Consider the following 22,850-nt stretch of genomic DNA (forward strand, 5'->3'; position numbering starts at 1 on the left):
CAGCCTAGGTCTGTGTAAGGGGACATTGATCGGAATCAGCAGGGTACTGTAAACGGTACAGGTTATTACTCTTTGGGTTCTGTGTTCCAGTGGGAAAACCAGCATTATGGTTGACTGGTCAGACAAGATCGGATTCTGAAAGGAAGCTCATTAAATTAATTTTTATTAGTATAAATGTATAAAGTTAATAAGAATTCTTCAGCAAATTTCAACAGGGAAGATTAGAGTACAGATAACATTGAGACAGTTACTTCCAAGATGGGTTTTGTAATCAGGCCCTGAAGGGTCAGAAGATTTAGAGTGGCCCTTTCCTTAGAAAGTATTGAAGATTAAAACCCAAAACGCAAACCGACTAAATAAAAGCCCCAAAATTTTACTCAAAAGATTTTTTATTAATTAAAATATCAAAAGATATTTTATTAAGATTCAATTCCAGTAAAGTTAACACACAGTGTTATATTAATTTCGGTAGACAATGAAGTAATAATTCTATTCCATAGAGTTTTCTACCTAGAGCTCAAGTAATATACATTCATGTGTGTGCGTGTGTGTAGAATTTTTAGCATAGATGTAATAATCCATGTTATGTTTACCTAAGGTGCATAAAATGTATTCGTTTCTTCATAAACAATTCTGCTGCCAAACCAAGTAGCCATATTCTTGCTTTGGCTGAGATTTTCTAAATTACTTCCAAAGGTTATGTGAACAGAGGACTCGGAGATAAGAAAGTAGCAAAGGCATTAGCAACCTTAATAAAGCAATTGCTTTGCTGTGTATTCATACAATAAAAAGCAGAAAATTGAAACTCTTGTCTGAATAACTCAGATCTACAATGTATTCGCCTAAAATGGATAGATAACGGAGGGAAATGTGTCATTTTGTTTAAATTGTCTGAAACAGTGAATTCCCCTACTTAATCTAAGTAGACATATTGAGGCTGTGGGAAATTTTTAGGCTAGTGAGGAGTGTCTCTGGATTTTTCCAGTGATTATTGGTAGCTGTCTCCATAATTGCAATGGTCTGACAGTTGCACCTTGTAACCAAAGTCTAATCCAATCCACAGGCTTCCTGCAAAAGACCCACCCAGGAATGTTTGGGGATTTCTGTGTAACCTGGAGAGAGCTACTAAATTCTGGAACTCTTTAAGACTGCTCAGACTCTTTGCACTATGCTGAAAATAATTTCCAACTATTCTAAGGAGTTACTAAGTTACTTAATAAAGGAGCTTTTATACCTGGATTAAGGTATCAGACCAAGAGAAAAGCATCAAGACCTGGTTGGATGATGTAAAAGGATGTTGCGTAAGAATCTGAAGTCATTGTACACTGACGAATTACACAAGGTAATGTGAAAAGGAAAATGCACCCCTAGTAGCCAAACCTTTATTGCTGATCTGCAGGAGTCCTGTAGATGTTATAAGGACTAGGAGTTTTAATTTATTTAAAGGTTCAACTTTTTTTTTTTTATGGGGAAGTGTGTGTTTATTCAGTGAGAGGCTTGTTTTTATATTGTAGTTGAATAATTACTCTGGAGAGTGGCATTGGCAGGGATTTGTGAGGGAGCCTGAGTAACCTCAAAATGTGGATAATAATTAAGGGGATTTCTATTTAGAAATTTAGAAAATGTGCATAGGGCAGTGGTGACGAATGAATTCTTAAGTCCCTGCAAGACTTCTGGCACTGAGCTGGGCACATGCAGAATATTCAGTATCGTGGTTGGCAAAATGATTAGATGTTTACAACGTGTCCTAAGTTTCCTGTCTAAAGACAGAGAATTAGACTCTCAATGCTATGGAGTTTTTCAGACTTTATAGTAAAGGTGGGAAAGTTCCAGATTGAAATTAAGCACCTTTAAAAACACTGTTTCCTGGACTCATTTCTTCCTTTGGGAAGGCATGGGTGGGGATCTCAGATCTAAGGGTGGCCACCTCTTACTTCCAGCCTATCTTGGCATGCCTGCAGCCCTTGAGCCCTACCAGTGCGATCCAGGGGAGAATGTTCACTGTGTGGGCTCCTTCACCTCTCAATCAACTCTGAATATCTACAAATCAAGTATTCAAGTGGCCTAGGAACTGCAGGCAGCGTGTTTAATCTACGAGTGGACATTTCACAGGTGAGCGGGTGACCACATTTCAGTCCAAGAGAACGTAACATCTGGCAAAGCCCTAAATCTGCTAAAGTTCCCAGCATCTCTCACCCCGTTATTTCTTCCATGTCTATCTCATCTGGTTCTGCACGTGTGTCCCTCTTCTCTCTGCTCCTCCCTGCTTGTCGTTTTGGTAAACAAACGTAGGATTTGAATACTTGTCTGTAATAACTACACCAAAAAAGACGCAGTGAAATCCTTTGTGTGTAGCTGTTCCTTTCCCACCACATTGCCTGCCCATGTGTGCCACCAGTCAACCACAGGAAAAAGGATCAACTCCCCTTAAAAAGTAAAAGGCATAGGGGTGTTTGGGTGGCTCAGTTGGTTAGATGTCCGACTTGGGTTCAGGTCATGATCTCGCAGTTTGAGAGTTCAGAGCCCCGCTTCGGGCTCTGTGCTGACAGCTCAGAGCCTGGAGCCTGCTTCAGATTCTCTGTCTCCCTCTCTCTGTCCCTCCTCCACTCACATTCAGGGTCTCTCTCCCTCTCTAAAAAATAAACATTAAAAAAAGAAGTAAAAAATGAAAGTCATTATTGAGCTCTGGCCTGGCCTCTACTGCCCCCTGAAAAGTAGCCGTGGGAACACTATATAGGTTTCTGCATAACATGGAAACCTGCCCCTTCAGCCAGAGTGCTTGCTTCAGAGAACATTGTTTTCTGGAGTCCGGCCAACCTTAGAGAATTTACCCAGACGATCCAGGAAACGCTGAACCATTTCCATTTATGGACATTTTCCTTTATCAATTAAGAACAAAGGGGAGTTGGGTTTCCGCCCTGCCTCCAATTGCTGCATTTTATATGTAAAATTTTTCTGCAAATGCTGACATAATTAGAACTATCTGGGGGAGATTAAGGGCAGGGAATGGAGTCCAACAGTCCTGTCTATTGCTGGCATGTTAACAGCCAGTGCTTCAGTTTCTATCATAAGTGAGCTTGAAAGCGGGTGACATGCCAGACATTCCTTCTGAAAGCTAGCTAAGGTAACGATGGAACTCAAGGCAAAAATCAACATGTCACTTGCAATTCTGTTTGGGAGGTTGCGGGTGGAGAGATGACAGTTGTGTGGAGTGATTTACACGGCACTGTAAAAGGAAAAGTCCCTTGGGTGACTTATGACTGAGCTGCAAACAAACAATGGACCTAGGGGACTTCCAAGGCTCAGCCTTCCCGGCCACACCCTGAGGAAATGCCCCAGTACCTTTCCGTCTCCGGAACTGGAGGACTTCTGCATGAAACCTCATCCCCACTGATATCGGGGGCCATATTCTAGATGATCATGGCGATTTGGGGGACGATATGATGAAAATCCAAGTGCTCATTTCCTAGGACAAAAGTCCAACGGGGGTTTGAAATCTGTGCCCCCAAAGCAAACATTTCACATCATCATCTCTGACCTCCCATAAACTGCCCAAAGAGACATGTTTCCAGAAGATGGGTCCCCCTGCAATTCTTGGGTAGTATTTCTGCCTGAAGCCCTTTAGAGCTTATGAGGACCAGCAGAGTGTTAGGACTGGACTCTGCTGTGGCTTTGTCACAGCTCGTGCTGACAGCGGTGTGTTTCTAGTCCTGGGACTGAGTTTGCACATTTGAGCTGAATATCATCTTATTTATCATGTAGATTTGTTGAGATTATCTTACTTTTCGTACCAATACCATTTTTATTGAGGTATAGTTTGTACACCTAAAATAGGTAATTTGATTGTGTAGAATCTGACTACTTTTGACTATTGTATTTAAAAATATTTCTTTTATCCCCGAAAATGAGCCTCACGCCCCTTGCAGTCAATCTCCTACCCCTGCCAACCGCTGATACGTTCTTTCCTTGTAGTTTCACCTTTTTTGGATTTCATATCAATGGAATTCTATACAATTTGGTCTTTTGTTGTCTGGCTTCTCTCACCTACCACAATGCCTTGAGATTCATCCATGTTCTGTATGTGTCAGTGGTTCATTCCTTTTTATTGCTGAGTAGTATCTAATGATTTTTGTATGGATTTGGAGAAGATAGATTTATTTGGGTCACATGGAAAAGCAAACAGACTTTCACTGCCTTTTTGAAAAACATGCGTTGCCTGAGGTTAATTGTAAGAATTCTTTAAATCCATCTTACTTTTAATTTTCCCCAAAATAGAAGATCTTCCTACCCGTTATTTAAAATGAAGTTCTAGTGGTACCTGGGTGGCTCAGTCGAGAATCTGACTCTTGATTTTGGCTCAGATCATGATCCCAGGGTCATGGGACGGAGCCCTGCATAGGGCTCTATGCTGAGCATGGAGCCTGCTTAAGATTCTCTCTCTCTCTGCCTCTCCCCCCCACTCACACCCTCGCTCCTTAAAAAAAAAAAAACAAAAAAAATTAACTTTTTAAAAATGAAATTTTAAATCTTAAAACATTGGACAGGAAGATCTGAATGTGAAGGAAATTTTGAGATACGCAGCAAAAATAAAAATTAACAACTTCCAAGTAAATGTTGGCAATCTGGATAGGAACCTGGAGTAGACCAAAAGTTCCATAGAAGTTTCAAATTACTATTCAATAGGGGCGTCTGGGTAACTCAGTCGGTTAAGCTTGACTTCAGCTTGGTTTGTGAGTTCGGGCCCCACGTCAGGCTCTGTGCTGACAGCTCAGAGCATGGAACCTTCTTCAGATTCTGTGTCTCCCTCTCTCTCTGCCCCTCCCCCATTCACACTCTGTCTCTCTTGCTCTCACAAATATATAAACATTAAAAATTTTAATTACTATTAGTCAATTAGTAGAAGAGTTGAAGCAAAAATCCCATCTTTCTTATAGGATATTTATTAAATAATTACAATAAAGGAAAACTGATGGTGCTTAGTGGTAACAATAGCAACAATTATTATAGCTTACTTGCATAGTGCATATATGTCTGATACTTCTCTAAGCACTAGATAGGCCATTTAATTTTCCCAGTATCCCTACCAGGTAACAGTTCTATTATCCCCATTTTACAGATGAGGAAACTGAAGCTTAGAGAAAACTAAACTACCTTGATGGGACATGAAGCCAGGATTTGGCCCTGGGGATCTGCTGTAGAACCTCAACTTTTGACTAGTAGAGCACTACAGAAAAATCCTCAAATTGGCAAAGAGCAGTTGATATGGTCTCCGAGCATGGGAGGAGATTCGGCCAGAACAGAGGTCTCAAGCTTGAGCCAGGCAGGTTGTCGAGATGTGTGAAAAGATCCAGAATAAGGCAATGAAAAGGGGTAGGAATGGAGAAACACCAAAGTGTACCGTTCACATAAAAGAGGCTGCTGTTTGGCCTGGTGCCCAGGGTTCTGCTGCCCGTTTTCTATTCCAGGTTCAGGTGGCCTCTGGGGGTCCTTTCAGAGCTAACACGTTAGGCAAAATCAGAAATACTTGTTCAGAGTCATTGGGACTTGATTATCGATGTGGGCCAATCTGGTTGGTTTGTAATGGATGTTGACGAATAACCGTTGGCTGCATTTTTAATTCATACAGTATTGTGAATTTGTCTTTTTTATGGGGCTCTTTAATCTGACCCCTAAACTCTGGAACCAGTGTGACTTTGAGCATGCTACCTGACCTTTCTATGCCTGTTTTCCCATTTGTCAAATGGGAAGTTAATAGTACACCTGTCCCATGGCATTGTTTCCAAGATTAAAGTGTTGTTCTGTATAAAAGATTCACATCAGCAATTACAAATGGTAGGTACTGTATAGATGTTAGCTATTATTTCTATCACTATCCAGAAGTGATAGATGAAAATATCTGTTCCAACTTTTGAGACAGAATAAACTCTAATAATCTGTACTAAAATGAAATTTACCTTTAAGCCTTTATTTTGCAGGGCTCTGTTCCTGTTCTTGCAGGATTGTGGATTGCACAACACTGATGGGTAGAAGTGCATGGATCAGGGACTGGGGGGCATGATTTCAGCCTCTACAACATACTAGTTACTAGACAGGAAAAACTAGACAGTTACTGGTCTCCAGGACCTGAAACTAGCAGTAACTGGAGACTGAACTTTGAGAGAGAAGAATCTTTATGCTATTTGCGTGAATCCTGAACAGAGTGGAAGAGGAGAGTAGAAGCTTGGGATGAGAAAATTGGAGATTCCTTTCTATTTTTTTTTTGTTGTCGTTGCTGGAGATTTTAGAATAGATGGTAGCCAGTGTTCCGTGAATGGTCTCCCTCTGTGGTTCTTTGGTGCTGTATTCAGATCCTGATTATTCCCCAACACCTACCTAGTTCATGGTTCAGATTTTGTGCATAATCCTCCCAAGCTCTCCCAGCCCAACTGGTCTCACTTACATGCATAAACTGAAATTCTTACACCTTTTGACACACAGTAACCATGTTGTATTGTTTGTTGCCTTATGTTATCTATAGAACTATCTAGAGAACATGCATTCCTTTAGCCAGTGAACAATACTCACCAGGGGCCTTTGTAGGCCTTGATCATGAAAAGTAGGGGTGACTGTTTGGGACAGATTGTGCGTATATACTGAGCACCTACAAACCTCTGGTAATTTTTAAATCTCTAGTAGGAACCAAAGCTTTCTCTTTGACAGACGTCTCTGAATTATTGCCACCAGCCTCCTTAGGGATAGGGGCGATGTAGGATATACCAGGATTTGCAGTTTCCTGGACATCAGTCCCCTCACCTAACACAAGAGACTTGGATGCCTCTCACCGTGAGTCTCCGCAAACATTTCCTGTGCGCCCACGGAGAACGGTATGAGAAAAATGCTCTAAGAGGTAAAAGGAATATGAACTCCGGGTTCTCCCTTTTCTTCAGTTCCGCAGAACATTTACCGAGCTGACAGTGCGCCAGCAAATGCGCGAGCTGTTAGGGATCTCGAGCGATACCCCGCCTTCATAGGGAGGCCCACCGGTCAGGTCAGCAGGTGACTTGACAGTCGCCAGCCCAGGTGATCAGGAAGTTAGGGGGCCCAGGAGAGGAGCCCGGTGATGGGGAGGGAAGGAAAGAAGTGGTAGCAGAGTGGGTGGGCTGGGGGAGGCCTGCCGTACTTCAGAGCGGTTGAGGGGAGGCCAGAGGGTGGAGAGCACCCCCTTGTGATGCCTGTTCTCCTTGACGTCTTTTAGACGGGAGCCGATCGGGGTTGCCGGCTGGGAGTCTGCGCCTTGGAGAGGGGGCAGGCTGCTCGCCGTCCACCTGTGCGACTTCTGCGGCGGACCACCCCGGGAGAGAAGCAGGGCTGCGGGGCAGCGGGCGCATTCCTCCAGCGGGATCCCTGGGCCGCAGCCTCGGCACCACGCCCTCGGCCCGGGCCAGGTGTGCACCCCTCTCGCGGCGAGGGCGGGGGGAGCCCGGCGGCGGGGGTGAGCGCTCTGGCGGCGCGGTGTGCGCGGTGTGTGTTTGTCTGGCTGCTGAGGGTTGGGTCCTCCTTATTCACAGGTGAGTCACACCCTGAAGCACAGGCTCTCTTCCTGTCAGGACTGAGTCAGGTAGAGGAGTCGATAAAACCACCTGATCAAGGAAAAGGAAGGCAGAGCGGAGCGCGGAGCGCAAACCAGCAGCCGCGAGGCACGGGCGGCGACCCCTGTGCGGTGGACGGACGCGCGGCCCGGCCATGCACGCGCTCTGGCTGTGCGGCTGCCTCTGCGTCGCGCTGCTCCTGCCCAACGCCTGGGCCACCTCCAGGAGGGAAGGTGAGTCGGCCTCCCGGAGGAAACGTCGCTGCCCTGGCCCTGCACACGGCGACGGCGAGCACACCTCCGACGATTCCCGCTGAGTCGAGAACTTCTGTAAAGCTCCCCCCTCGTCCCGCGGCTGGGGCTTCTCCAGAGACGCGGTGTAACCAAAGTCTAATGTTCTATACGGCTGTCTGGTGTTAAAATGGGAGCCAGTAGGTTGTGCCAAATCAAGATTTTCCTTACTTTAAAAATGTGCCGTCTTGGTTGCTTTTTGGATCAGTGGGGCCCTGTTTGATCAGGAATATGCCGGCGTACGAATTCTTTTCCCACCACGTGTTTTCGTTGATGGAATTGTGGTGGGAATGTTTTCTGTGAGTGTGAACACCGTAAAGATTGAAAAGGAGCCTCTCTAATAATCCTTCTGGAATCCTCATTTCATCTTCGGGATGGAAACTGAGCCCTAGGAGTCTTAGCAGCACTTTATTTTCACACAATGTTACTTCTAATAGTATTCTCACATTAATTCAACAGGCATTTACTGGGTGCCTATGTCATAGATTGATTTTTTAAAAATATTTTTTAATGTTTATTTCAGAGAAAGAGGCAGAGAGTGACAGAGCATGAGCAGGGGAGGGGCTGAGAGAGAGAGAGAGAGAGAGAGAGAGAGAGGGAGGGAGACGCAGAATCCGAAGCAGGCTCTGAGCTGTCAGCACAGAGCCCGACGCGGGGCTTGAACCCACGAACTGTGAGATCATGACCTGAAGTTGGATGCTCAACCACCTGAGCCACCCAGGCACCCCATAGATCATCTAATCTTATCTAGGGTGTCCAAGGGCTGTCATATTGTGAGAAGTTCAAGTCGCTCACGTAAACAAAGCTTGCTGAGAACCTAGCAACTGTTTGCTATAGGCACGGGTCAGTTATGACAACACATAACGGGTGTTTTCCCTGTCACTTGGTTTGACCGATGATATTCACTTGTTTAATTACCCTGAATTTTCATGTTTAGATTACTCCCTGCACCTGATGGCATTTCAGTAATTATTTCACTAGGTCCAAGAGTCATTTTCACGTATGTGAACGTGAGACAATGTTCACGCACGCACTGCATTATCTTATGCTTTCCATAAATAGCTGGCTTGAATTCTGTTTGAATGGCACGGATATTTTGGCATGTGTTTGAATGAATTGATACAGTGGGTTTTTTTTTTTTTCCTAAAATCATCTTGGAATTAACTTCCAACCCACCATCCCTGATTACCATTTTAAAAGCCATTTATGAAAATAATGATGTAGGTTAGGTTCCCTTATGGTTAACCTAGTGAGAAACATCCTAAAAGTAAGAAGAGTCTCCACATATTAGAATTCAAAGGGACTGCTTATGGATCAACTACTATAGCCCTTGGCTTAAAATATGAAAACATGGAACTGGATTTGCACAAAGCTGTGCACCAGCTGTTGGCAGGGGCACATCTGGCACTCGATCCAGGAGTGCTTAGGCTGGAGCTTTTGGGACCACATTGTAAAGTAATAAGGGAGCAAGTACATAGGTTTTATATAATGGGTAATTTTTGAAGCAGTTTTCCCATTGGCCACATCTAATGTGTTAGCATTAGATAACAGAAATAAATATGTAGGATTTTATCAGTTGTTCAATAAAACCAGACTCAAGAGGACAGACTCAAGGATAGACAAACTGTGTATTCCATTTAGACAAGTCAGAAGCTATAGCTATGTTCAGTTTCATTTCTAGACTCTCCCCTTCCTTGGAGATAGGTTGCTTAAGATATTAGACTCCCTCCTCAAGAAGGGCTTCATTTTGGCGTTCAATGAGAGTGTGAAAAGTTTGGCGTTAGGGTAGAGCACCCATGCTTTTCTATTCACGGGCTGCTGGGATGTGGTGTAAGTTGGACTAAAATATGGGACTGGCCACTTGCCAAAGTGACCTGCATCTGTGCGCCCTGTGGGCTGCACCTATGGGAGCCTAAAGCCATGGCATTGCTTCCCGGCTGTTCCCTTGAAGGTGAAATTATGTGTTAGATGTCATCAGTGAGACTTTCACGGTTGGTCTCAGCTAAAGCACAGGCTTTAGGGTCAGCCTGATCTGGCTTCAAATTTTGGCTACTATTTTCTTATTAGTAACTATTCAGGCTCCTCAACTTCTTGGAATCTTCTCCTTCACCTGTTAAATGGGAACAGCAGTACTCTGCAACCTTGCAGAGCTGTTGGATGACAAATTATTGTAAAGTGCTTTAAAATGCTTAGAACCATGTTTCTTTAAAAACTCTGAAGCCAACAGTCGAGATAAAAATAGTGAACTTGGATGCACAGAGATTGCTAAGCAAGATAAGGACTTCCCTTCAGGAGCTCATAGTTGGTGTGAGAGAATGTGGCATATAGCTCCATTGGTCTGGATCACAGTTCACACAGATCATGACTGGAGAAGGGGCAAGAAGTAGAGAAGAGTGAGACTAGAAATGTAGCCAAGAACCTGGCTGTGAAGAGCCTTATGTACCAGGCTGCACAGCTAGGATAGTGCCTCATAAGTAAAAAGTTGCAGATGGTTTATATAGAAGCAGGGGTGGGCATGGCCAGATTCATGTTTTAGCAAGGTCGCTCACTGAACGCCTTAGACGGAGTTGAGCTAGGAGAGGGCAATAAATGGCCATTGCAAGAATCCAAATGAGAGATGATGAAGGCTTTCATTGTGGTGGCAGAAATAGCAAAGTGGAAACAGATTACAGAAACATTTAGAAGGTAAAGTTGAAAGAATTTGGTGATCCAATGAGTGTGTGTCAGGGATAGAAGGGGACGTCATGAGAAATAAGCAAGAGTCCAGGATGGGTCTGAGGCTTCAGGTGAGTGTGATTGGTTAGATAGTGATGCCATTAAAGGAAATGAGAACTCAAGGATCCGAATTGGGAGCAAGGTTGGATAGTGGATGAAGAGGAAGGAATGAGTTCCTATAGGGATATGTTAAATCAGGGATGCCAGTGGAGATGGCCAACAGTCCTGGTGAACGGCTGGAACTGTGATCTTGAAGTTTAGAAGAACAGTTTGAAATATAAAATGGTGAGCCCAAAGGGAGAAACCAAAGCCCTGACAATAGATGATATTACCTGGGACACAGAGGTAAGAGAAACCTCAACACTTACCAAGGAGATAGAAGAACAATGGAGAATAAGGAGGAATGGGCCTTGAGAATAGAGAACATTATCAAAGAGGAATGTTTTGCTAGCCAAAGGAAGATCTACAACAATGTAGGTATAATAAATGGTATTCAGACATAAAACTATAAATATACAAAGAATGATGATCAACATGATACTGTTGGATTCAGCCATCAGTTATGTTTTGAAGCAATTATTCTAGAATGATGAGCTCAACATCCAAGATGATTATAGAACACTAATCTGGTTTCTCTCATGGTCGGATACTGGAAGAGAGATGCTGCGGATCGTGGAAGAGAGCCCTGGAAAGGTTTATACTCTCTCCTGGATTCTGTTAGACTGTGAAAATGGTACAGCATCATGCATACAGGTGCAGGCCTGGGTTCAAATGGTAGCTCCACTTCCTATTTGTGGGGTTTAGGCAAGCTACTTCCCCTGGTACTCAGTTTCCTGGTCTCTAAGATGAGGAAAATAAGTTGTTGCAATCATTACATACTAAAGCACTTTGCACAGTGCCTAGTAAGCACTATGTGTTCAATATTATGGTCATAGAACTCTCCTGCCAATGCTGAATGTCAACATACTGTCTTCTGAGTTTTAAGCGGTGAACTTTTTTAAGAGGTTCCTCTCATTAGCTCAAGAAAGGTGATGAGGAGTCCTTCTGCTCAGGCTGAAATGAACCCCAAGTTTTACCCAATGAAATAAATGGGAATTCCTGACAAGGGACTCAGAGCAGATGGAATTTCAAGATCAGATGTCGTATCATTTCTTATCCTTGCTTTTTGGCAAACACCAGATCTTATCACATACAGATTCAGCAGGTCTATTGCTCTCTAGAACATGCTCAAATATATGATGAGCACTCCATAAGCTGCTCTCTCACTTCTTAATTGGAGACTGTCCCCATCCCCCACCAAAAAAAGGGTTTGGCCAACTTGATTATGAAACCATTTAGCAGTGTAAATGCAGTGGTCACATGGCTTTTTGTGTGTAATGTAGCACGTTAATTCACAAACCTAAAGTCACATAATTTATAAAATAACTTACAAGTATTAATTTGTAAATTCACATTTTATGAAGTAATTACATTCAAACTCCACCTTTAGCAGCTAACAGAACTTTAATACAGTTTCTTCTTTGCTTCGGTTTAGGTGGCTTGAGATATAGCTCCATTTGTGTCTGTTTTTCACACCGTCATTGGAAAGTACACCATTTTCAAAACGTCTAAAAGATTTAAAGATTATCCTTCAACGCACATTGTAATCTTCACAGCATAATCATCTTGAAAGGTTTATGATTTTCGACACTCAAAATTGTGAGATAATGAACAGTTATGAGGGTTGGTTCAATAGCCTAGGCTTTTTCTTACTGATAAGTATCCAATGCATTGACTGACATCATTTCAAATTGACAGGTCTTCCCCAAATAATATTTTAAAATTAAAAGTAATTGAAAAAGATTTTGAAAAGACTTAAATGTGACCTTCCCCCCCACCCCCCGGAAAAATAAAACCTCCCACCTTATTATATTCAAGTGTGTGCAATAAATAGGAGTATGGATTTGAATTGGGGGCATAAGCTGGAAACACCTATGAAGACTTAAATTCTGGGGTCCTGAACTGGGGACAGCCATCGGTTTAGCTCCACTGGTCAAGGAGCTGAGGAAGAATGTTGGTTTGTGATCAATGTTTATGGGAAAGTCAGGAGCATGAAATTAAGTTGTTGAGGCAATCTTGGGAATACTTTTCCCATTTAAGCTCTTAGTGGGCTCAAGTATATTGACTTTTTTTTTTTTTTTTTTTTTACACCCTAGAGAAATTTCCAAGGAGACAAGACTTGGATCATTACAGACCAGTGTAGAAATAGGAGTGCCATAGATTCTGGAACTCTAATTTAGTCACAAATTAGGCCTAGCAGATTACTGAATCATTACTGGGCTGTGCTCTAATATAACCCCCAGGTACATGATGTAATATTTGAATTATATTCAAAGCCAAAAGCTAAGTCTTTTCTGTGTCTGTGGGTGACTGTATGTCTGTATAGGTGCCTGCCCAACAGTCATGTGCTTCCTTATGTCACGATTAGGAAAGAAAAGAATGGTTCTTCCATCACTGGTCAGTGTAAGGGCTCTAGCCTTTCCCTTCTGCTGTATCAGAGGAGAGGTGGAGATCAGTTGGGTAAAGGTCTATGTATCCTAGACTTCTTCAGGCTTGGCGACCATTTACAGAATGCCAGCTGTTTCTTTTCCAGATTTTATTTTTATTCATTTTGTGAATATTCACAGTCTAGAAAAAATTAAATCGCAGTCAAATCATTTCCCACACTGATTTAAACATTGGAAAAGTTATTCACATCTTTAGCTGCACTCATTGGGGCATTTCTTATAAAAAGTTCTGCATGTTTCCATACTTTTTTCTCTTGTTACAGCATCATGGTATTTACTTAATTTTTACTAATTTTTTTAATGTTGATTTTTTGTGAGAAAGAGAGAATGAGCGGGGGAGAAGCAGAGACAGGGAAACACAGAATCCAAAGCAGTCTCCAGGCTCTGAGCTGTCACAGCACAGAGCCCAGTGAGGGGCTCGAATTCAAGAACCAAAAGATCACAAACTGAGCCACCCAGGCACCCCAGCATCATGGTATTTAAATGAGAATGGTCCTTAGAGGTTCTCTACAAAAGCTTCTCCTTTTGTAGGTGAGAAAAATGATACCCAGCCGGCAAAGGAACTGTGCGAATTCTCAGTTACATCAGAGCTGGGTTACCACATATGTAATCCTCCTTCATAGATAGGAAAATTGAGGCACAGAAAAGTTATTTCCTTGACCAGAGCCATGCACTTAGTAAAAGGACCAGATTTCAGTTGCTAGTTTAATATTTCTAATTCTTATTAAAAATTTTCATTTAAATTAATTTTCACACTTGGTGGAATCTTGATTATAAGAATATCCCTATGTTTCTAGTAGGGGCATCTGTGTCCTGGCTATTTTCAAGTCTTCATTTGTATACGTGACTCCCTATGGTGGCCTTTCTTTTAAAAATGTCAGGGAGGGGCGCCTGGGTGGCGCAGTCGGTTAAGCGTCCGACTTCAGCCAGGTCACGATCTCGCGGTCCGTGAGTTCGAGCCCCGCGTCGGGCTCTGGGCTGATGGCTCGGAGCCTGGAGCCCGTTTCCGATTCTGTGTCTCCCTCTCTCTCTGCCCCTCCCCCGTTCATGCTCTGTCTCTCTCTGTCCCAAAAATAAACGTTGAAAAAAAAAATTAAAAAAATAAATAAATAAAAATAAAAATGTCAGGGAACCACAGGTTAAGACCAAGCACAAACTCTAGTTGGTGGGGCATTGACAAAAGAACAGATTTTAAATGACTAAGTTTTCTCTTTCTCTTTTATTCTTTTTTTGTTCAACTCTGTTGTCAGATTGTCATGCAGGTTGGAATTGACTAGGTGGCTCAGTAAAAAAAGAAATAGGACAGTTGAGGGGTAGGGATAAGCCTTTTTTTTTTTTTTTACCGCTGTTCAATGACTGTTGACATTATGATTCTATACATGCATATTTATGTTCCAAGGCTATTTTTCTCCCCCTGTTGGAGTCCGTTGGTATAAGTTTTAGAGTCTTTCAGGATCAGGACAGTTTCATGGCCAGAACATTGTAAGCTTTGCACGTACTTACTATTTCAAATCATCACCCATTTTGCTTTTGGTAAAAGGGGATTCTGAATGTTGAAAGGTCATTTCTCATAGCAGATAGACCGGTCTACTTTGCAATAGCACCAGGTCCAACGGTAACCCAAAGCTTCTGCTCTTGCCTCGCGGGGCCAGGGGTGGGGGGCTGTTGTACACGGTGGGAGGGGACGTTCACATGCTGAAGCCACAGCTGACCTGCCATGGGAAGTGACAGTGCAGTAGCAGCACATTTGTTCAGCTGAGATACAAGACACATTGCACCTGCTCCCTGGTGGAGGCTTCATGGTCCAGTCTGTGATCTTCGTTAACTTTTGATGGAGGTATAAAAAGTGGTTGGTCCCTGAAGAGACGTTAACTTAATTCATTCTTCTGACGTTAAGCAGTACAGTTTTAATTTACTGTTTTCAGATGGATTTTTTCAGAAAAGAATCTCTAAAGGAAGCTTCTATAAATGCACTTCATACATATTTTCCCAACACTGTAAATGCACATGAATTACCATTTTGTTCTTTTGTCCAAACTGAGAACTGCTGTGGTGCACAGTAAGCATATGCATACCTAACCGGGTTCAGCGTTGTGAAGGGATGTAGAGATAGCAGAAGAATCTATGGCTAATTTCCTTGTACAGAAGTATATTGTTCACGAAAGCAATGCAAGGTTTAAAAAGGAATTATTTAGTAACTTTTTAAAGGAGCCAACAAAACAAACTGAAATGATTGAAAAACCATATTTAATATGTATACTCTGAAAAGCATTTTCAGTACAAATCAGAATTTCCTTTTTAGCTTTTCTTTACCCAGACTCCTTATACACGTTTTTTTTTTTTCTTTTGGTCCTCATTCCTTCAGGTGTCACCTCTAGCTGTCCTGAGCACTCTACTGTGTTTATTTCAGTTGATTCTTAAGAGGGCAGAGGATACCTTTTGTTGAGTCATGTGGAAATGCTCAATGAATACTGTACTCTGAAGTTAGTCAAATATGCTTTCCATATTGATGTTTTTCTTTATAGATGATTTCTTAGAAATACAGAAAATTGCTATATATGGGGGCAGAAGAGTGTGGGTTTACATAGCAGTATTGGATATTTGCATATGGAATCCTTACCACGCACACTCACTGAGCCTCCATACTGAGGCTGACACTTGTGGTCTCGGAGTAGAGCCCTTGTAGGTGCCAGGTGCAAGGAAAGGGGAGACTCCTCTGTATCTCATGTCCTAATCTCCTCTTCTCTTTCACCTTTGAACTCAGACTGAGCCTCCTCCTGTACCCTGAACTCCTTTGCTAGTTAGATGAAAATTGGTGTCCCCAACCTCCCTGTTGGCTGGGATGTTCTTTCCCTCTCCCTGCTGTCTGCCTGGACCCTAGTGGGGGATTAGGGGAAGACATCTCCAGGTGTGGTCCCCTGGTGTATGCCTTACCAGGTGGAGTATCTGCGGTCCATGTGTGCCGTTTCCACATCTAGGTTGTAATAGAATATGCTATGAACTCAGTGAAACTAGGTGACTCCTTTTAAGTCATAATCATTCCAAAGGAAAATGTGGTGACCTGAATTTGACTCTTGATGACTTTGGACTATTAAGAGTTCAAAAGATTGGTCCATAATTCTAACATCCCAAATTGCCCATGTGATTAGAACACCTGAAGTGTTCCTCTCCTTAGGGCACTTCTTGGTGCAGACTTACTCACACCTGCTTGGGCATTTACATACCCTGAGAAGCAAACAGGCAGGATACACATCAGTGGTTCTGGCTCTGTTGGCTTAAAAGGCAGCTGTGAAAAATAGGAGAGGAAAAAACTGAGTTCAATTAAAAGACTCTTCGTGAGGGAAGTGCCATTTTGGTTTTTTATTTTAATTAGAAAACATATTGTGACATGCCTTAAAAAGATAAAACTGGAAGCAGACATTCACACATTAATCCACAACATTTCAAGATTAAACGAAGAAATGTTCAGACTTTGTTTTAAAGTATTCACCCAACCTGAGAAACATATTAAATCTTGGAAAGAAAAATTTCATGTAGGAGGCTTTAAAACTAGAAAATACTTAAGAGCATTTTCATCATCACATGTAAGTACAATATGGTAAAAATACCGTGTCATGTTGAGCATTTCAGGTTTGGAGACTTTGATTTTTGCAAATAGGATGATAGCTACCAGTGCCTTTGGTATCTACCTCACTGATAGATGTCAGATTGATCTTGCTTTGGACTTCATATGTTCAATTTGAATATGTGTAAAAATAACAAAGAATACATTAGAATAGATTGCTATTTAAAGGACACTTTCAAAGTGCCTGGATGGCTCAGTTGGTCAGGTGTCCAACTCTTGATTTTGGCTCAGGTCTTGATCTCAGGGTGGTGGGATTGAGCCCCACGTTGGGCTCCATGCTGAACATAGAGGCTGCTTGAGATTCTCTCTCTCTCTCCCCCACCCCCCTCTGTCCCTCTCCTTTGCTCACATATTCTCAATTAATAAAGGACACTTTCAATAATTGCTTTTGTTCTGAAGATAAGCATTTGCTGGGTTGTTTTTTTTTAATCTGAGTATACTATTCTCAAGATTCATTTTGTTCACTGTTTTCAGTCTAGCTCTTTACATTTGGATTTCCTATTAAAAAGCCTCATTACAAGTGACTTCTCGGAGGTGACAGCAGCTATCTTTGAGCATAAAAGTGTCAGTTTACAGGAGGCCAGTTTTTTGACTCGGAGGAAGGAAATAATATTCAATTGGACAATGGAGGCTTAATTTTTTGCGTAACTGCTTTGGACAAACAAGAGAGAACATGGTGGTTGCCAATGTTAGCCCCAACTCATCTCTCTCCACCATGATGCTTTTCCTTCACAAAAGAACTTTAAAAAGCTGAGGAAGCAAAGACAAAGTGAGGTATAAATGAAATGAATGGGAGAGAGGTGAAGATGTCCCAGTGAGGAGTGTTATATGAAATTAGGCTGGAAAAGTAGGTAGGGTTAGACCACGGAAGTATTTGTAGCAATGTCAAGGAATCCTGTCTTTATCCTAAAAGTCAAGGAGAATTATCAGAGTTGTAAGCAGAGAGGTATTGGTAGAATATATTTTGGTAAGGTTTTCCGACTGCTGGATGGAGGCAAGAGAAGTTTCTGGGAATTCATTCAGTCAAGAAGTATTGTAGGCAAGAGGTGATAGGGGTTTGGTCTAGAAGGGCTATTGTGGACATTGACTTGGGTGAACGAGCTATTTAGTGGGTTATGTCAATAAAATTTGGTGTTGAATAGAATACGGGCAAGGAAGAATGACGGAGAACCTATAAGAATAGCTTCCAGCCTTCTGACTCGAAGGGATGACAACTAGGAATTTGGTTTTAAACATATTTTGTGTGAAAAGCTTGTGAGGCAGCCAGCTGGACATGTAAAGTGGATGGCTGGTCTAGAGTTGACAATGAAGTTTGGGCCGGGAAGTACTTTGGCATACCGGTCAACAGCTATCATGGTTACCTAAGCCCTTGTCTTGGATGGGCAAGTCCCAGAGGGAGGCCTCGTGGAGGGTCAGGGCTGAGCCTGGAATAACCCCAACATTTAGAGTTAGTGTAAGGAGAGGAGCCACAAAGACTTGGGTAGGGATGGGGGGACAAGGTCAGAAGCCAAGAGGAAATCTGACAGTATGGTCTTCTAGTGTCCAAGGGAAGACCGTTTCAAAAGGGAAGGAGAGAAAAAGATGTGGTATCTTGGAAAAGGAATGAGGGGCACAAAATGCTGGGGAGACAGGGCTAAATAAGGAAGAGCACTGGTGCCATCTCTGTATGGACTCATCCACAGATCACGGGTAACACTTTCCAAACCTACTGCCCTGTAACTGAGTCAGCATTAGCGCCCGGAGCCCCTGAAGTGGAAGCGAGGGCGGCAGAGCTGTGGGTGAGGGTGGCCAGCACACGCTGCCAGGTTCAAACACGACGCTCAGATTCCTAGCCCCTGAGATCTTCCCTTGCGCCCGCCAAGTGCACCCTGCCTGTCAAGGCTGCCCCACCACTGCAAACTGATCTCCTGGTCTCAGGCAGGCCGTACCTCAGGCCCCTCCACCCACCTGGCTCTGGCCTTGCTGCCCTTGGAGAGGGCAGGCTGGGTGTCACTGCAGCCCCGGGGTCTGGGACCACCAGTGCGGAGGTGGCCTGGAGGCAGTAATAGTTCCTCTGGTGTGAGAGCAACCAGAAAGTCTCAGCCGCTCCTTCTAAGTGAACGGATCACCTTTCCTTTCTTTCTGTTCCCATCTCACCCTGCATTTTTTTGATTGAAACATTAGCTTTTTATACTTACACTGAATGCCACATGTAGACAACGCAAATCTGGTGTGTTGAGAAAATTTCATATCGGGTCTCTGGACTCCTGGGAGATTTCTGTATGTTCGGGTTTGTTGGTTTTGGTTTTTTTTGTTTTTTTTTTTACTTTTCTTAGAGTCACACTGCCTCCCTCCCATCCATCCATCCACCCACCCATCCCAGTCCTGCGCCCTGTGTTAGGTCCCATGTGGATACAAACGTAGAAAACGTTATGGAGGAAGTAATTCATACACAAATAGTGAAGACAGTACAGAAGGTGAGAAGTACCAGGATGGAGGCAAGGATGAAGTCCCGTGGGCATTCAGAGGAGGGAGAAGCTGTAGAAGGGCCATCGGGGGCCCTGCACGATATCATTTATGCTCTTTAAAAGATCAGCCTGTGGCTGTGTGGATTTAGGGAGGTGGAGGCAGGTAGCGCTCCTGGCAAAGGAAGTGGCAAGCCTGGAGGCCTGAGGTGGGAAGGAGGTGGTACTTCCTAGAGTTCATGCAAAGGTCTGTGTGTTGGAGCCCAGTGAACAAGAGAGAGAAAGAGGAATGCGGTAAAGTTGGAGATGTCGGCGGGGCCAAATCTTCAGGGTTTGGAAAGAAGCTTGGATTTTTTAATTTGTTGTTACTTGTGAGAGCACTAAAAAGCACGATGATCCCATATGCTGTACAGAGGATGGAAATTAGATCACCTTGGTGAAAAGCTGAGCATGTTTTTCAGCTTCGAACAATAGAAAAGACCTGCTTATACATAAATGATCAGATTGGCGCCAAGTTGTTAAACTTTCTCGTAATTGCTCGCAGTGTGTCCTACGGGGAACTTAAAATGAGGTCTTGATGAACAGCAGCCGCTGATGCTGATTATTCCAAGGCTTTGCCACAGTGCAAACCTAGGAAGTACCTGTATTTTCAGTTTCCTTTCATTCTCCTAAGGATGCAGCTTGGAAACAGCCTTTGCCCCGTGCTTCCTGTCCGGACCTGTCGGAACTGTGTGTTTGAGCGAGGGTGGGAGCCTTGTGAAGTGAGCCTGAGGGGCTCTGCACACTTGCTCCATTGTTTGCAGAGTCTGGGGGAGTGTGGGTGGCTGTGGGCAGATCAGCCTGTGTCTGGCAGCCTGGAGGGCTCCTCTAAGAAGCACCTTGAGGGTCAGCAACCGTATGCTATTATAGTGATTATTATAATAAATACTTAAGTGCCAAAGAAGCAGCAACAGAGAGGCAGACACAAAAACCACCCACACTTTACTAGACTGAAAGAAATATGTGAAAATCTGAGTAAAATGACTTGGTTTCACGTGTGTTTACACAGGGCTTGAGGTCAACTTGACGAATTTTATTGCTGTAGCTGTGGAGAGATGCCTGGCTGACAGAGACCAGGATTTCCGGGAGCTGGAGTGCAGGACAGAGAGCGAAAAGGACAGAACCTTGCAGAGATGTCTCTAGCTTGGAAAGAGTATGGGACAAATGAGGAGTTAAATAAGAATAACAATGGAACCTGGCACCTAGGATACGGACTTCAGTGAAAAAGGGAGAAAAAAACCTGCCTGTCTTGATTCCTAGACCCTGTAAGGCTTTGGGTCTGTTCAGGGTCTGAGAGGAACTTGTTTCTTTTTTCTGCTGCAGTGATAAATTAGCACCAGGTCCCAGACCCATGCCTGTCCATAGTGAAATGAGAAAAACATGGATAATGTGAGAAGTATTTGACAAAGCCCTATATATATTAAATATCTACATATATCATATCTTATGTGACAATAAAACATCGGCAGCTCCCTTTTTTGAAATCATGCTGGCTTATGATGTCCCAGGATGCAGACATCCAGTGTGGCCTCTCTGTCAGGAATGATTTTTATTCATTTTTTAAAATGTTAGTTTATTTTTGAGAGAGCACATGTGTGTGCAAGCAGGGAAGGTGCAGAGAGGGGGGAGGGACAGAGGATCCGAAGCCAGCTCCACAATGACAGAGAGCCCAATGTGGGGCTTGAACTCACGAAACACGAGATCACAACTTGAGCCATCCAGGCGCCCCATGAAGTAATCTTTGTTCAAGTGAAATGGATGTACATCTCAGTGACTAAGGACAGAAGGAGGAGGGGGGAAAAGGAGTAAGAACCAGTAAGACAAAAATCTACCAATGAGGTACTTGGAAAAGAAAGATTTATCAGGAGAGGAAAAGAAAATACATAACAAAATGAGAGGTGAATAATTTGATACATTTGGTGGGTAATTCATAATTGGTAAGAAAAACACCATGCCTGGTAGATAAGCCGACAAAGCTCATGAACAGACCAGCCTCAAAATAGAGAAGTAGACCAGGGGCACCTGGCTGGCTCAGTTGGTGGAGCGTGCAACTCAACCTCAAGGTTGTGGGTTCAAGCCCCACATTGGGTGTAGAGATTAAAAAAAAAAAAATCTTAAAGTCAGCTTGGGGCGCCTGGGTGGCGCAGTCGGTTAAGCGTCCGACTTCAGCCAAGTCACAATCTCGCAGTCCATGAGTTCGAGCCCCGCATCAGGCTCTGGGCTGATGGCTCAGAGCCTGGAGCCTGTTTCCGATTCTGTGTCTCCCTCTCTCTGTGCCCCTCCCCCGTTCAGGCTCTGTCTCTCTCTGTCCCCCCAAAAATAAATAAACGTTGAAAAAAATTTTAAAAAGTCAGCTTATGTCACTTTCACTTTCTCACCTCCCCCCTCCCACCCCACAACTTCCTGTTTCCTTTCACTGCTTTATGTATTTCTCCTTGACAAATATCACTATCCAAATATTCTCTGTATTACTTATTTTTCCCCCCTCCTCACATGAGAACTTCATGAGGGCTGGGACATCTATTGGTTTTGTTTACCACTGTATCCATACTAGATACTCCATATGTATTTGTTGAGTGAATGGACCCTTGATAAATGCTTCCCAGGCAACTTAGGAAATGTCCAAAACCCCCATCTTTATACTTTCATTGCTTGTTTTTTTAACGATTATAATTTTTTGAGAGAGCACACACATGCAGCACGTGCATGAGCAGGGGAGGGGCAGAGAGAGAGGGGGAGACACAGAATCTGAAGCAAGCTCCAGGCTCTGAGCTGTCAGCACAGAACCTGACGTGGGGCTCAAACTCACACACTGTGAGATCATGACCTGAGCCAAAGTCAGATGCTTGACCGGCTGAGCCCCCAGGCACCCTTCATCACTTGCTTTTCTGTCAAGATGCTCTGATGGACCAGACTTTAGCCTCTACTACAAAGCTGTAATCATCAAGACAGCATGGTATTGGCACAAAAGCAGACACATAGACCAATGGAATAGAATAGGAACCCCGGAACTAGACCCACAAAAGTATGGCCAACTAGTATCTTTGACAAAGCAGGAAAGAATATCCAATGGGAAAAAGACAGTCTCTTTAATGGTGCTGGGAACTGGACAGCAACATGCAGAAGATTGAAACTAGATCACTTTCTTACACCATTCACAAAAATAAACCCAAAATGGATAAAGGACCTGAATGTGAGACAGGAAACCATCAAAACCCTAGAGGAGAAAGCAGGAAAAGACCTCTCTGACCTCAGCCGTAGCAATTTCTTACTTGACACAACCCCAAAGGCAAGGGAATTAAAAGCAAAAATGAACTACTGGGACCTTATGAAGATAAAAAGCTTCTGCACAGCAAAGGAAACAACCAACAAAACTAAAAGGCAACCAATGGAATGGGAAAAGATATTTGCAAATGACATATCGGACAAAGGGCTAGTATCCAAAGTCTATAAAGAGCTCACCAAACTCCACACCCGAAAAACAAATAACCCAGTGAAGAAATGGGCAGAAAACATGAATAGACACTTCTCTAAAGAAGACATCCGAATGGCCAACAGGCACATGAAAAGATGCTCAACGTCGCTTCTCATCAGGGAAACACAAATCAAAACCACACTCAGAT

General features: G+C 43.3%; 1 protein-coding gene and 1 long non-coding RNA gene across 2 annotated transcripts in view; both read left to right on the plus strand.

The window, feature by feature from the left end:
• Positions 1-975: 975 nt before the first annotated feature.
• On the plus strand, positions 976-7,367 carry LOC128312927 (uncharacterized). The gene is made up of 4 exons (XR_008292884.1): positions 976-1,342; positions 1,962-2,112; positions 6,724-6,886; positions 7,235-7,367. It is a non-coding gene; the product is annotated as an uncharacterized LOC128312927 (long non-coding RNA).
• A 234-nt stretch (positions 7,368-7,601) lies between these two features.
• LAMC2 (laminin subunit gamma 2) overlaps positions 7,602-22,850 on the plus strand; it is a 56,910-nt gene continuing 41,661 nt past the window's right edge. The window contains exon 1 of the mRNA XM_027074381.2: positions 7,602-7,801. Coding sequence (XP_026930182.2) covers positions 7,723-7,801 — 79 coding nt within the window. The 5' untranslated portion in view covers positions 7,602-7,722. The remainder of the gene's footprint in view (positions 7,802-22,850) is intronic.

This window comes from Acinonyx jubatus, chromosome E4 (assembly GCF_027475565.1).
Source record: "Acinonyx jubatus isolate Ajub_Pintada_27869175 chromosome E4, VMU_Ajub_asm_v1.0, whole genome shotgun sequence".
Classification (NCBI taxonomy): Eukaryota; Metazoa; Chordata; class Mammalia; order Carnivora; family Felidae; genus Acinonyx; species Acinonyx jubatus.